Source organism: Daktulosphaira vitifoliae, unplaced genomic scaffold (assembly GCF_025091365.1).
Source record: "Daktulosphaira vitifoliae isolate Bord-2020 unplaced genomic scaffold, ASM2509136v1 Scaffold_1, whole genome shotgun sequence".
Taxonomy (NCBI): Eukaryota; Metazoa; Arthropoda; class Insecta; order Hemiptera; family Phylloxeridae; genus Daktulosphaira; species Daktulosphaira vitifoliae.
Window position 1 is genome coordinate 15,597,755 of NW_026099572.1, and position 13,280 is coordinate 15,611,034.

Sequence of the window (13,280 nt, forward strand, 5' to 3'; positions counted from 1 at the left end):
AAAAAAAAAACACATCATAGTAAAATTAATACCTTCTCAGCTTCGCATCGAAGCTAAAAAACGCTTCGATACAAATCTTTAGATAGTGTTTAATTTAAAAAAAAATTGGTGGATTAATCCAAAAGTTAAATGATCTGCTAGTTCCTTATTAATATGCTGATTAAGATAAAGTATGTCGAATGAAAAAGGGATTATTAAAAAATATTATTTCTCATAATAAAATTGTGTTGATCCATACACTTTTTAATAAGTTATATCATTATAAAGTTAAAAATGGAAAATACAAAATCGAAAATTTTGACACAAAAATAGCATTCGGTAGCCATTTTCACCGCGAAGATAAAATAAAGCCCGAAATTTTTTTTTTCCATAATAAAGTATATTACATTAGCTTTAATTTAAGATATATATAAAAGTGTCAGACCTTCCAGAACACTTTCAAAAGTTAAGTTGAAAAAATTAATTTTTTGTAAAAAAGTTGTCATTTTAAATCCTCCCCTGTGGGCAGGTAAAAAGTCAGATTTATAAAAAAAATATACCAAATGATAGGTAATGACATCATGCATCTATAAAAGAAAGAATTATATTGATATGTTTATTTTTAAAAAAGTTACGGCAGTTTTTAGTAAAAAAAATTGAAAAAATTTGGAAAGTAGTAATTTTTAAATTTGTAATTTTTTGGAGGTTTCCCCCATTAACGGGGAACGAGGGAAATCTTTTCAATTTTTGAGGGTAATGTCTTCGACTAGATACGATTTGTGATCTTTTGACGTATCATTTAAAGAAATCAGTTTGGTGAGAGCTGAGAAAAAGTGGTATCCCTAAATATTTGTCAAATATAATGTAGTATTCGTAAATATTCCAATTTCGGCAAATCGATAAAATATAGTATAATTTTAAATTTTGCTCGAAAACAATTGGGTTTAAAAAAAAAGGGTAAGATCTAAACTTATAGCACCTAATATTGTCAACAATTTATATTCTATTATTTTTTTTTCTTTGATCGCTCGTTATCAAATTAAGTACAAAACACTAGATAACTACCCTTATTGTTCAATTTTCAACGCCGAGTAGGCACGAGTTAAACTTGTCTGATTGACGTGAAATTTTTTTTGTTCGTTTTTACACGTATATAAACAAATTTGAGTAGTGAGACCAAGGAATTTCTAAAAGAAATTTTTCATAATCTATAACTAAGGACCACTCTAATATATATTGACACTTAATTATATTTTCTATTTTATAATAATAAACAAAGGGATGAAGAGTGGTTTGTTTATTAATCCAGTGGAAGCTTTGAATTTCGTTCTGTACTACAAAATTATAATTTTTTGAAAAATCTGCTAAAGCAATACACCCATTGAATTCTAATGTTTCTTTTTTAGTTTTAAAAAATTTGATTAGATCTTAGAAATAAAATGGTGCTTTTTTAGTTTAATAATTTTATTAATTAAAGTTTCAATAAAATTGTCTGTACATTCTATATTTGTTACTAATACTGTCTGATCAGTACTGTTCTATTGTTTAAAAACAATGTTTTCTGGCCCGTCATCAAGCTCTTTTGAAATAGTTTCTTTTATGTATTCGTAGTTATTCGGACAATAGGAACATATACTCATCATACAAAAATAATTATTCATATCATAAACTATTGATTTAAGCAAGTGTACAAAATCGTATTTTAATGAAGCTCCGTCAATCATAAGTTTAACATTTTGATGGTAAACACATACACACGCAGTATGAGTACTTGAAGCACCAGCTAAAACACACCATTTTGGTTTCAACTAGCAAAATTTTGATCATAATATATTGAGTAAATAATTTCGTTTTTAAACTAGAGACTTGGTCATATCAAGGTAGTAGGTAGGGTTCTTATATATATAGTATATATATATATATATATATATATATATATATAATAATGCATAGAATAAATATTAATAAAAAATTTTTTATTGAAAATATACCCAATGTTGTTCGCAATATATTGAGCAAATAATTTCATTTTTAAACTAGAGATTTGATCATGTCAAGGTAGAAGTTACTAAATTACTAAAGACATTTTTTACCATTTTACGATACTTAGTTTAAGTATTAAAAAAACTGTATACTCAAGCAAAATAATTTACCATTATGTTTAAAAGTACAGTTATTTTCATTGGGCTATATTAAAAGTTTGAACACAAGAATGTAATTTGTAAAATTAATGCCATACACTGAAAAGAAATACAATTGACAATTTTTTTATTGTTTAATATATTATTGTTACTAGGACAACAGAATATTTGTTTGCTTGATAAATAGTATATTGTACTAATAAATTTTTTTGTTTAACCAATAAAAAATATCAAACGTAAAATGGAAAAAATAAAATTTTTTTAAATAAGTAATAATGATTTTAAGTATTCATAATTCAAAAATATTTTAAATATCTCACGTTATACGTCGTACGGCAAATAATCAATCATATAATGAGGATTATAAGTTGATTGATTTACAGTGAAGTCATTTGTATCGATATTAATTTCATTTTGGTCAAGTTTCAGATTCTCTAAGCTAAATTCTGTAATATTATCATCCACATATTCTACATCTTTATAATAATCTAAATCAGGTTTATTACTATCNATCTTTATAATAATCTAAATCAGGTTTATTAGTATTTTTCGTAATAAAACTGTATATTTCAGAATGTGCTTCAGTATTACAAATACGATCTAAAATAAATAAAACAAAGTTTTAAAAAGTTACAAATTGAAAATAATTGTTTCAGTTGTAATGATAATAGAATTTTTTATATTTTTTGCACAGTTATTAATTTAGCTTTACAACTATTTAATTTGTGGATAAGTTAATAGTGTTAGAGAAAAATAAATAGTTAAAACTTATAAAAATTAAATAAATGTATTTTTCATAAGTCCCATCAAAAAAAATTAGGAACAATTTCAACCCATTCCAGATATTTAATAAATAAAGCATATTTATTTAATTTATACTAATATACTTATTAGAAATAAAAATCTACTCTCTAATTCAAGTCCATTTTGTAGAAAGAATGTTATAATAAAATTCAAAACAATTTTTTATTATCTATATTTAAAACACCGAAATATATTAATAAAAATAGAAATTACAAATTATGTAATTCAAGTTTTATTTTGAACATTACCTCTTCAATTTTGCAATTGTAATTATCATATATTTATGATAAAGACAAAAATTAAAGAATATCCTATGTAAGTTTTAGAATTATTAAAATAAGAATCTTTTAAAAAAACTTAATAAATTAATTCGCAATAATTGAAGCCTGGAATTGAATTTTTCAATTGACAAACCTCTCTGTTTCAATTATATTAAATTATTTAATTGTACTCTGTAATATAAGTTCCACGACGCCACAGGTACTCGGTTATTTTTTATTTAACACAAAGCAGATTATGTTGTATATAAATAATATATAGTATTAAACAAAAATTAAATTTCATTTACCTAAAATTTTAAAATCAATAAATTTTTTCAAATGTGGAACATTGAAAGTCCGCATTCTAAATGTGTTTACAATAAAATTAAAAATTTTTCCCCATTTTGTCAAATCTTTCATGTAGATATCCAATTTTTTTATGATATGTTCTAATTGAATTTTAATTTGATCAGCATTGCTTTCAGTAATCTTTTTATTGGTTAATTCTATATGATTTGTAAAGTATATACTGTTTTTCATGAAGAAATTCGATAGTGTTTTAATTAATGTTTCATTAGTTTTATTATCTAAGTCGGACAATTTTTTATTTTTAGCATAATTGCTTAAAACAATAAAAAATTCATTTAAGACGTTGTCTTGTAAAAATGTCCGTTTATACATTAACATGGGGAGAGAAATATATTTTAATAAATATTGCATTATTTTCTTACCCATTTGAATAAAATTATATTTTAACCAAAACTTTACATTATCTGAATTTTCTGAAGACGCAACTTGAATTAAGGTTAAAAAGTTGCGAATAAGAATAGCTAGAGGTCGAAATGTAGCCACAAGTACTATCTTTATATATGCTTGAACATCCTTAGAATTAAAATCATATATCATATACTGAAATACATCTTGTATAGTTAAACGAGTACCGTCAGTGCATCTGATGTTAAGTGGAGTGAAACGAAGTTGATTTAATTCTATGTGTTGACTATCATCTATTTTTATAGTATTATTTTTGTTGTAGAGAATCTGTTGGGTCATCATATCGTAAAACAAAAAAATTTTTGGATGAAAATTTTTGTATGAATTCTTTTTATTTTTGTAATTAAACTTCATTAAAATTGTATGTTTTAGATCATTATTTATATTTACTAGATTAACAGTAGTATAATTGTTATTAACTATTGGAGGACTGCAACTAACCAAATCATCATCAAACTGTACATTTTTACAATATCCATATATGTAATTTGTTAGTTGTTCTTTAACTGCAAGATGTATAATCTTGTAGCCTTCTAATAATTTTATGGCATCATTTTTTTCACCATCATTGTTTAGAGCAATCATATTTAAAGAACCAGAAATGTTATTTAAGTACATATTTACCGTGATCAAACTACAAGGAAAAATGTTTTTATAACTGTTTTTCAAGTCACCCAAGAATAACTTAATTACTTTACTGTGTGTTTGAAGTGCCATGCCATAGTTAGTAAGATTTTCAATTGTGATATAATCTTCATTTTTTTCGATCTCTAACAAAAATCTTTCATTATGGTTAAAAAAGTTTAGAAAATACTGAGTATGGAAACAGAATAAATTTTTTGCGTTATCACTTAAGACTACTTTTAAAGGCATCATTGACATCAAAAGTAAAAAAAAATTCATTTTGCCACTCGATTATGTTATGTTGATTCTTTAATGAGTTAACTTAAAAAAAAATCTATACTAGTTGTAAAAAGAATATTAAATTTTATTTATATGAATTTCTTACAACAAATTTTATTAATTGCTTTTTTAGAAAAAAATTTCATTTAAATATACGTAATTATCATACAACACGTAATTGTTCAGCTGACGTTATCTGATTATACGTGATCTATTTTCTGAAACATAAGTCAAAATAATAAATCGTTATTTTTAGCTCTGTCAATAAAATGTTTTCACAATTACACTTGAAATATAAAATAAAATAAATACTATCAATAAATTAAAATATTAGTCTTTTTCTTTAATATCATATTTAGAATTATTTCTGTATTAAAATATTCCAGAAAATTAATTCTGTAATATACAATATATTAACAAATTACTGTTTCCACTAAATTATTATTTTAACCTCTCTTTTAGAGACATAATTTGAGTTTCATTTTCTTGATATTATAATTTTTGTCAAATAACAGACCTAACTAGTTGTCACACTCATTGCAACTGCATTAATTTAACTATTTATTTAAATAAAAATTTGATATTATGCGAAGATTGTATATTCTTACCATCGCCGCTAATATTAATATATATATATATATATATTAGGGTGTCCCTTATTTTGAAAATTTTGAAAATTCTTCGGGCTCACCCCCCAAATTTGTGTGTATACATATAAAAAGTGGCTACAAAAAATTTCAGGCCGATCAGATAAGTTTAACCCGTGCCGACTTGGGGTTGAAAATCGGCCAAAAGGGGTACTTTTTTAGTTTTTAGCAATTAACTCGTAAATTAGCACTCTCACAAAAAAAAATATTAAAACTAAATTGTAGATCTAATTGTTTTGTATAAATTAAGTCCTTACAGTTTTTCTTTTAAATCCATTAGTTTTCTAGAAAAATGTCAAAATACATAATATTTCGTAAAATTGCCGAAATTAGCATATTTACGAATATTTTATCATATATGACGAACCATATGTGATACGACCTAATGTTTCATACAAAAATTGTTTAAAATTAAATTTTACGAAATAAAAGTATTAAGTACAAATTTCATTGAACCGATCGTTTTATTGCTATAGCTGAATTAACTCGATCATATTACGATTTTTACTAAATATATGAATTTTAATGCTAGATTCTGTTAGTTATCATCTGGTTCATTACAACACTTATCGTACAAGTACGGCGATAATACTATGGTATGACTGAATTAATGTATTGTTATTATTTTTAAATTATAAATAACTCTGGAAATCGTAAATTTATTACAAATCGCAGCAATAGATATAGTGAACTTATACTTATACCACTTTAGTCGCTCACATCGCGTATTAAGTTGAACTGCTTCCTATTGTGTTTTTCTTTTAGTGTACGTAAAAATGTCCGTAGTATTAAGAAATGACAATAAAATATTTTTAATAGGGTCTTTGACTACTCAAATTTTAGGTTCAAAACTTCCATCCATTGGACAAGTTCTAAAAGTTTTTTTTTATAACCTAAGAATTGTTAATCTTACTATAAGAGCAAAAGCAGTATTGACTATTCGCGAGTGTAATATTTTCTGGGAAATGGACGATTCCATTTCAACCGAAATAAAAAAATTAATGGTTGTATCCCTTAATAATGAGTCAATAATAAACCCTAGTAAACGTTTTATTCTTTCATCGAGTCATATTGACAAATCATTTTCAGGTATAATAATTTTTGATATCTTTATTTTTTGATGACTATTCAGTGATTGATATTTTTTTTTAGGAAAAACTGTAGCTTCTTTTTTGTCAAAAAGCAGTATGAAATTTTTCAAACGATTCGATATCAATACTAATTTTTTAAATTTGGATCCAAGTAATTGGAATACTGATAATTTTTATTTACACGAAAAAGAAATTGTTTGTTCACTTAAAGTAGTAAATGACTCTGCAGATAAAGCGGTTAAGGTAATGGAAGATTTTCATGAAAGTTTAACTGTAAACGATGAAAAAGCTGAGTTACTTTTACACTGTGTGTTCAAGAGCATAGAATATTATATCCTAATTGCAACAAAAAAACATTAAAACATAGTTTTTAATGTATATTTTTGTTATAATTTGTGAATTATTTTGAATTTAACATTTTGTATTTTATATAGTAACTTTTTTTTTATTTATACAATAATATTGAGAAGAAAGTATCATTATGAGTTTAAGTCAAACAAATACATCACTTTACAATATAAAGGAAATATATTTAAATTAAGCAATAAAATTCATATATTTAGTAAAAATCGTAATATGATCGAGTTAATTCAGCTATAGCAATAAAACGATCGGTTCAATGAAATTTGTACTTAATACTTTTATTTCGTAAAATTTAATTTTAAACAATTTTTGTATGAAACATTAGGTCGTATCACATATGGTTCGTCATATATGATAAAATATTCGTAAATATGCTAATTTCGGCAATTTTACGAAATATTATGTATTTTGACATTTTTCTAGAAAACTAATGGATTTAAAAGAAAAACTGTAAGGACTTAATTTATACAAAACAATTAGATCTACAATTTAGTTTTAATATTTTTTTTTGTGAGAGTGCTAATTTACGAGTTAATTGCTAAAAACTAAAAAAGTACCCCTTTTGGCCGATTTTCAACCCCAAGTCGGCACGGGTTAAACTTATCTGATCGGCCTGAAATTTTTTGTAGCCACTTTTTATATGTATACACACAAATTTGGGGGGTGAGCCCGAAGAATTTTCAAAATTTTCAAAATAAGGGACACCCTAATATATATATATTAATATTTATATGTACGAATATGTTAATATTCATTTATATATCCCTATAGCCGACGCTGCTGCCGCCGTATATACCTCGTGTATAACGTTCCCCCCGCCACGCTCATCCACAAAACACTGCTATACCTCGTACATGATACGTTTACGTACTTAAGTCGTTTTACATATATATATATATATATTCTAATTACTATTAAAACTTATTTATTAATACACTTTATTCTCATTAAGAGATATGTAGTGTATTCATTGGGGGATGATTCTCGTATCGTCATTTTTCGTCACTACCTCCTCGTTGCGCACCTGCTGCTTTCCTTGGATGTGGTAGCCGTTTCTTAGACTCCCTCTCCGGAATCGAACCCTTATTTCCCGTTACTCGTTACAACCATGATATTGATATTAACTACTATCATAACATGAAACTAAAAAGTGAAAAATAAATATAGTTTAAAAAAACACGCTTTTAAAGCACATCGAACTAAAAAGTTCAAAATAATTTTTAAAATAAGCTTAAAACAATAATGAACGAAAAGTACTAGTATTATTGTGAAAAAAAGCGTGGGTGCTTTATGCCATATTTTTTGTATATTGAGCGCCTGACGCTATTTTCACAATAATACTAGTACTTTTCGTTCATTATTGTTTTATGCTTATTTAAAAATTATTTTAAACTTTTTAGTTCGATGTGCTTTAAAAGCGTGTTGTTTTAGTTTTTTTAAACTATATTTATTATATTAGTTTTAGTTATTAAACTAAAACTAGAAAAATGTTAAACTTTGTTAAATAAGTATTATTTTATTTGTGAAAGTATATTTTATTGAAAGATCGGAAACCATAATTTTTAAAGCTTTCTTTAGCCTGTACAAAATAAGTACAGATATAAATATTAAAAATATTTATATCCATTTAGAAATTTATCAGGGCGGTATATATATAGATTTATAGACTATATTTCATATTTTCCCATACTACCGCTGTAACTATTGTGTTGTTAAACTTTCTATACAAATCTATATAAATAAATATCTATATTTTTGTGTGGTGTTCACCGTATATTGGATACGCGTCAACAGATATAAATATTCAAAATATTTATATCCACTTAGAAATTTATTAGAGCGGTATTGTGATGGCCTAACGTGTTCTTAGGTAGTGTCTTGAAAAGATGCGTTACAACTAGGACAAAAATTCAACACTTAAATTATCTCCGTAATTTTCTATGCTTTGTTTGCCGATGTAATATTCCCAATTCAAAATAAATTAAATTAAATTTTAGATATAGTGCATAACTAGGTACCCAATACATATAGGCACAAGACATCCTAACCTAATATAATATTTAGTTGAAACCTTTACTTTTATCTCTCGCCGTAATATTCCTTAGAATACGAAAATAGCAAATATTTAACATATAGCTTACAGATAACAGCTACCTAATAGGAAAATTCACAATAAATTTTTAAATTGAATAAGTTGCATTAGGTTGTTATCAAAATAGAATAATTTACAAAATTTTGATGTTTGAATATTAATAGATGACATTTATTTTCATAATAATAAAATTTATATACTATTATCTAATGAACTATAATCTAATAAATTCAAATAAAATGATTTACCAAAAAAAAATTGAAAAAATGACAAAGTTCCATAGAGTAAAAATGTTAAGTAGAGTGTTGCAGATTTAGTGTATTTAGAAATTACAAAAATAACTAGTTTTTATAGAAATGAATGACTTTTTATAATCTAAAAAGTAGTCTAGTAATCATTAGCGTAATCTTGGAAGTCAAGAACATTAACTCTAATTGGTATATTTTATTGGCGTTTATTCAGCGTGTAGACATTTTTTTAAATATGCACAATAATCAGACTCTGTCCTATTGAAACCGGTTATTTTATGTTATAAAAAATGAAACCTATTTTGGCGATCTTATATACATACGTATACATAATGCGTAATGCACATTTATAAATTGTAACATCATACTTCTGTTAATATTATAAGTGATAACATAATATTCATAAAATCTTGTAGTAAATAAAAATGCATACAATTTTCTGACTTTTTCGTTCTGTAACTTTAATAGTGTTCATTTTATTTAGATAAAAACTAATTATTTTATCTTTTTCCTAGATAATTTTACTACCAAATATCTAGATGAATTTTCTGTTAACCATTCCCACAATGTTGTGAACTTAGAACATCACTCGTCTATGATCAATAATGTTATATTACATTTTATAAGACACTTCTTTTTATAAATAAGTAATATGAAAACAATATTTAATCTCAATCTCAGAAGTGATTTAATCTCTTTCTAAAAAATCATATTGTGTTTTTTAATGAATTAAAGAAAATTATTGAATAGATGACCTACATAGCATAGAACTATTTAAACAACGTTAAAATAACATAAGTTTTCAAATTTTTAATGTCAAATTAATAGGTTAATTTATGATATTTTTAAAATTTATTGAACACTCAAAATATAATTTTAAATGTATCAATATTAAAAATATACTATTTTTTGGAATAATGATGAATTTATTTTGATAGAATGTTACATTCTGTTTTAACTATAAATAAATATTTTTCAACATTATTAAACCTTTAACAATAAAAAGTGCTATATGAGTATCTACAGTTTCCTAAAAGGAATAGAAGCATAAAGAACTAAATAAAAACAGTATAATGTATTCATTTATCCCCAACAAAACTTATCAACTATAATCCTAATGATAAATAGTCATTTATCTATATGATAAGTGTTTGTTCAGCTGATTTTCTATATTTGAGGCAACAGTTTTCAACTATTGTTTCTAAACAATTAGTTAAGCAAGTTATTTTCATTTTAAAAATTTAATCGCCATTTACTATTAAAATAAAACCTCTTACATTTTATTAAATTCAAAATATGTTTTTCTATTTGGAAAAATAAAATTGACATTCTTAAAAGATATTAGGAATGAAATTTGAAAGTATCACATACTTAAGGATTCAAGAATAATATGTAATTAATATCTAAAAAAAATGTTTATAATATTTTTATTTTATAAGAAAATTAAGTAGGTTATAATAAAAAAATCACTTTGTATGTCTTATTAAAGGGAAACAATTATTGTTAAAAAAAAAGTACTATGATTGATGAATACATATATGTATGTTCCAAAAAGATTTAAAGTAAAAAAAGTTTTAAAAATATCGACATTTACAAATTTTAATATTAATATTTTGGGCTTTAATAAATGTCGTTCTGGTTCACCAGACCAAGGCACCATATAGAATCATAGGTTTAATCACTGAAGTGTATAACTAATACATAACTCTTGGTATAAGACCCTAAGAAATACCCAGGTTATGCTGCATGTTTACAATGTAGCAATGGCTTTTTTTACTCTTGCCTCAATATGTGATTTCTATCTTACCTTACTGTCTAGGATAATACCTAAGTATTTCACCTCTGACCTAAAGCCAATTTCTTTTCTATTCAGGCTATGTCTACCAATATTGCCAAGTCCTGTTTTTCTCTTGGTAAACATTACTACCTCTGCTCTGTTTGGATTAACAGCTAGGCTGTACTTAATACACTACATATATATAATGTTTAGTCTCTGCTGTCGTCCTAAGTCTAAAATTGTGTCTGGGAATTTATCCACCACTACTACCCACATAACATGGATATATTTAATAAACATTTCAAAATTAATATCTAATATTTAATAAATGATGATTGATAAATTTATTTTTAAATTAAAAAATAAAAAAACGGTAGCACAGTGGGGTCGCGGCATAGTGGAGACATTGCATAGTAGGGTCCAGTATAGATTTAATCTGACAGTGATTAAAATCACTATCATAAGAAACGCTTCGATGCAAATCTGTAGATAGTATTGTTATAATTCAAAAATACAAATNTAAATAAATGGAATAATATAAATTGACTTACCTTCGTATTTTGTAATGTCCAAGAAGATAAATGAAGTATTTACCAGAAATGCCAATTTTTACTCAATGTTATTTGTTTATGGTAATAATGTCTTTATAGATCAAAATAAGTTTTAAACATAAATAAAGTGAACAAAATAAAATAACTCAAACGGCAGCACGGGGCCGTGATCAAAATGTAATAGCAAGAGTAGTTCGCAGGAAAGAACTAGCTTACTGGAGCTGTGGCTCTGGCCTTAGCCGTAGCCGTGGCTCTGTCTCTCTGGGTTTTTCAATGGATATCAGTACTTTTTATAGTACTAAAAAGGTACCCCCATATCCAGGGATATTGCCGTTTGTGTTATTCATGATTATATTTTATTGTTTTAAAGTATACATTACATGATAATTATATTGATAGCATAGTTAACAATAGATGAGTTGACATATATGTATATAATAAGAAATTGTGTTGAACATTGTATTTGTTATGACAGATAAATTATTTGTTTGTTTACAAGCTATTTAAAATATAGATTATACTTTCTTCATTGATAATTGTGAGATGCGTAATGCAAAGTATTAAGCATATCACGACNAAATCACTATCATAAGAAACGCTTCGATGCAAATCTGTAGATAGTGTTTAATTTTAAAAAATTGATGGATAATTGCAAAAGCAACATCAACTTCTATTAAAATAAAATACAAAACCCATAATTATCATACAAAAATAGTATATTTTTCAATATGGTAGCCATTTGCGTATAGAAGAGAGATCGTCGGGGCAAATTTTTTTTTTTCATTTTGTAGTACATAAAATAAGCTTTAATTTTATATATGTTTAAAGGACGCAGTATTTCCGGAACATTTTCAAAAATTAAGTTGAAAAAGTTATTTTTTGTAAAAAAGTTACTATTTTAAATCCTCCCAGTGAGCAGAATAAGTGTTAGATTTTCAAAAAAAATTATATCAAATGAAAGGGAAATATCTAAGGTTTCAATACAAAAAAATATTATTTTTATTTGTTCATTTTTGAAAAAGTTATGGCAGTTTTAAGTACAAAAAACATCCCGATAAAATGTAATTTTTATCGCAAACATTACATTTTTTTTTAAATTTTCGACAGCCATTTGCACATAGAAGATAAGATGTCGGGACAAATTTTTTTTTTTTATTTGATAGTATATAACATAACCTTTGATTTGATATATGTGTAGTATCACATTTTAATACATGTAATAATTAATACTTATATTTAATAAAATATATCACCAAATCAGTGTTTCCCCGTGGATAAGATGAGTAATAAAATAATACCCTTACACATGATTTAACCTCCCTCTTACGCATTCCATAAAATGCCCACGTAAAAGATTCTATCACATTAACCAATCAAATACAGCAAAAAATATTTCAAGAATCTCACCAGAGATCGCTAAACCAGTTTTGCAGGCTATAAAAAGGCCATTTTCCCCCAAATTCGGGTTGTTCCTCTGAACATCCCTCTAGCGAATACTGGGACGCCTTGCCATTCTATACATCTCTACGGCTCTCTGGAATACTCAACCAAGATACAAAAAGTGAATGTGCGTGAGTTTATGATTTCATTCTAGTAACAATTCTATATGAAATCTACATAATTTTTACCCTCTTTCGTAATTACTGAAAA

General features: G+C 25.5%; 3 protein-coding genes across 3 annotated transcripts in view; 2 read left to right on the plus strand and 1 right to left on the minus strand.

The window, feature by feature from the left end:
• The window catches only part of LOC126902587 (uncharacterized), a 185,327-nt gene that overhangs the window by 104,497 nt on the left and 67,550 nt on the right, over nucleotides 1-13,280 (plus strand). The gene's annotated exons all lie outside the window — the stretch shown is intronic.
• Nucleotides 2,259-4,957, minus strand: LOC126902307 (uncharacterized). The gene is made up of 3 exons (XM_050679425.1): nucleotides 3,493-4,957; nucleotides 2,668-2,720; nucleotides 2,259-2,630 (listed from the first exon to the last, which is right to left on the minus strand). The coding sequence occupies exons 1-3, from the start codon at nucleotides 4,859-4,861 to the stop codon at nucleotides 2,442-2,444; spliced, it is 1,611 nt and encodes a 536-aa protein (XP_050535382.1). The 5' UTR covers nucleotides 4,862-4,957; the 3' UTR covers nucleotides 2,259-2,441.
• Nucleotides 5,776-7,037, plus strand: LOC126902716 (uncharacterized). The gene is made up of 2 exons (XM_050680289.1): nucleotides 5,776-6,597; nucleotides 6,661-7,037. Exons 1-2 carry the CDS (start codon nucleotides 6,285-6,287, stop codon nucleotides 6,957-6,959), a joined length of 612 nt encoding a protein of 203 aa, XP_050536246.1. The 5' UTR covers nucleotides 5,776-6,284; the 3' UTR covers nucleotides 6,960-7,037.

Excerpts from the sequence above, each read along its gene's own strand:
- LOC126902307 (XM_050679425.1), bottom strand. The coding sequence starts at position 4,861 with ATGAATTTTTTTTTACTTTTGATGTCAATGATGCCTTTAAAAGTAGTC. Across the intron at positions 2,721-3,492 it reads TATTGATTTTAAAATTTTAG|ATCGTATTTGTAATACTGAA; the intron begins GTAAATGAAATT and ends TATTTATTTTAG.
- LOC126902716 (XM_050680289.1), top strand. The coding sequence starts at position 6,285 with ATGTCCGTAGTATTAAGAAATGACAATAAAATATTTTTAATAGGGTCT. Across the intron at positions 6,598-6,660 it reads TATTGACAAATCATTTTCAG|GAAAAACTGTAGCTTCTTTT; the intron begins GTATAATAATTT and ends ATTTTTTTTTAG.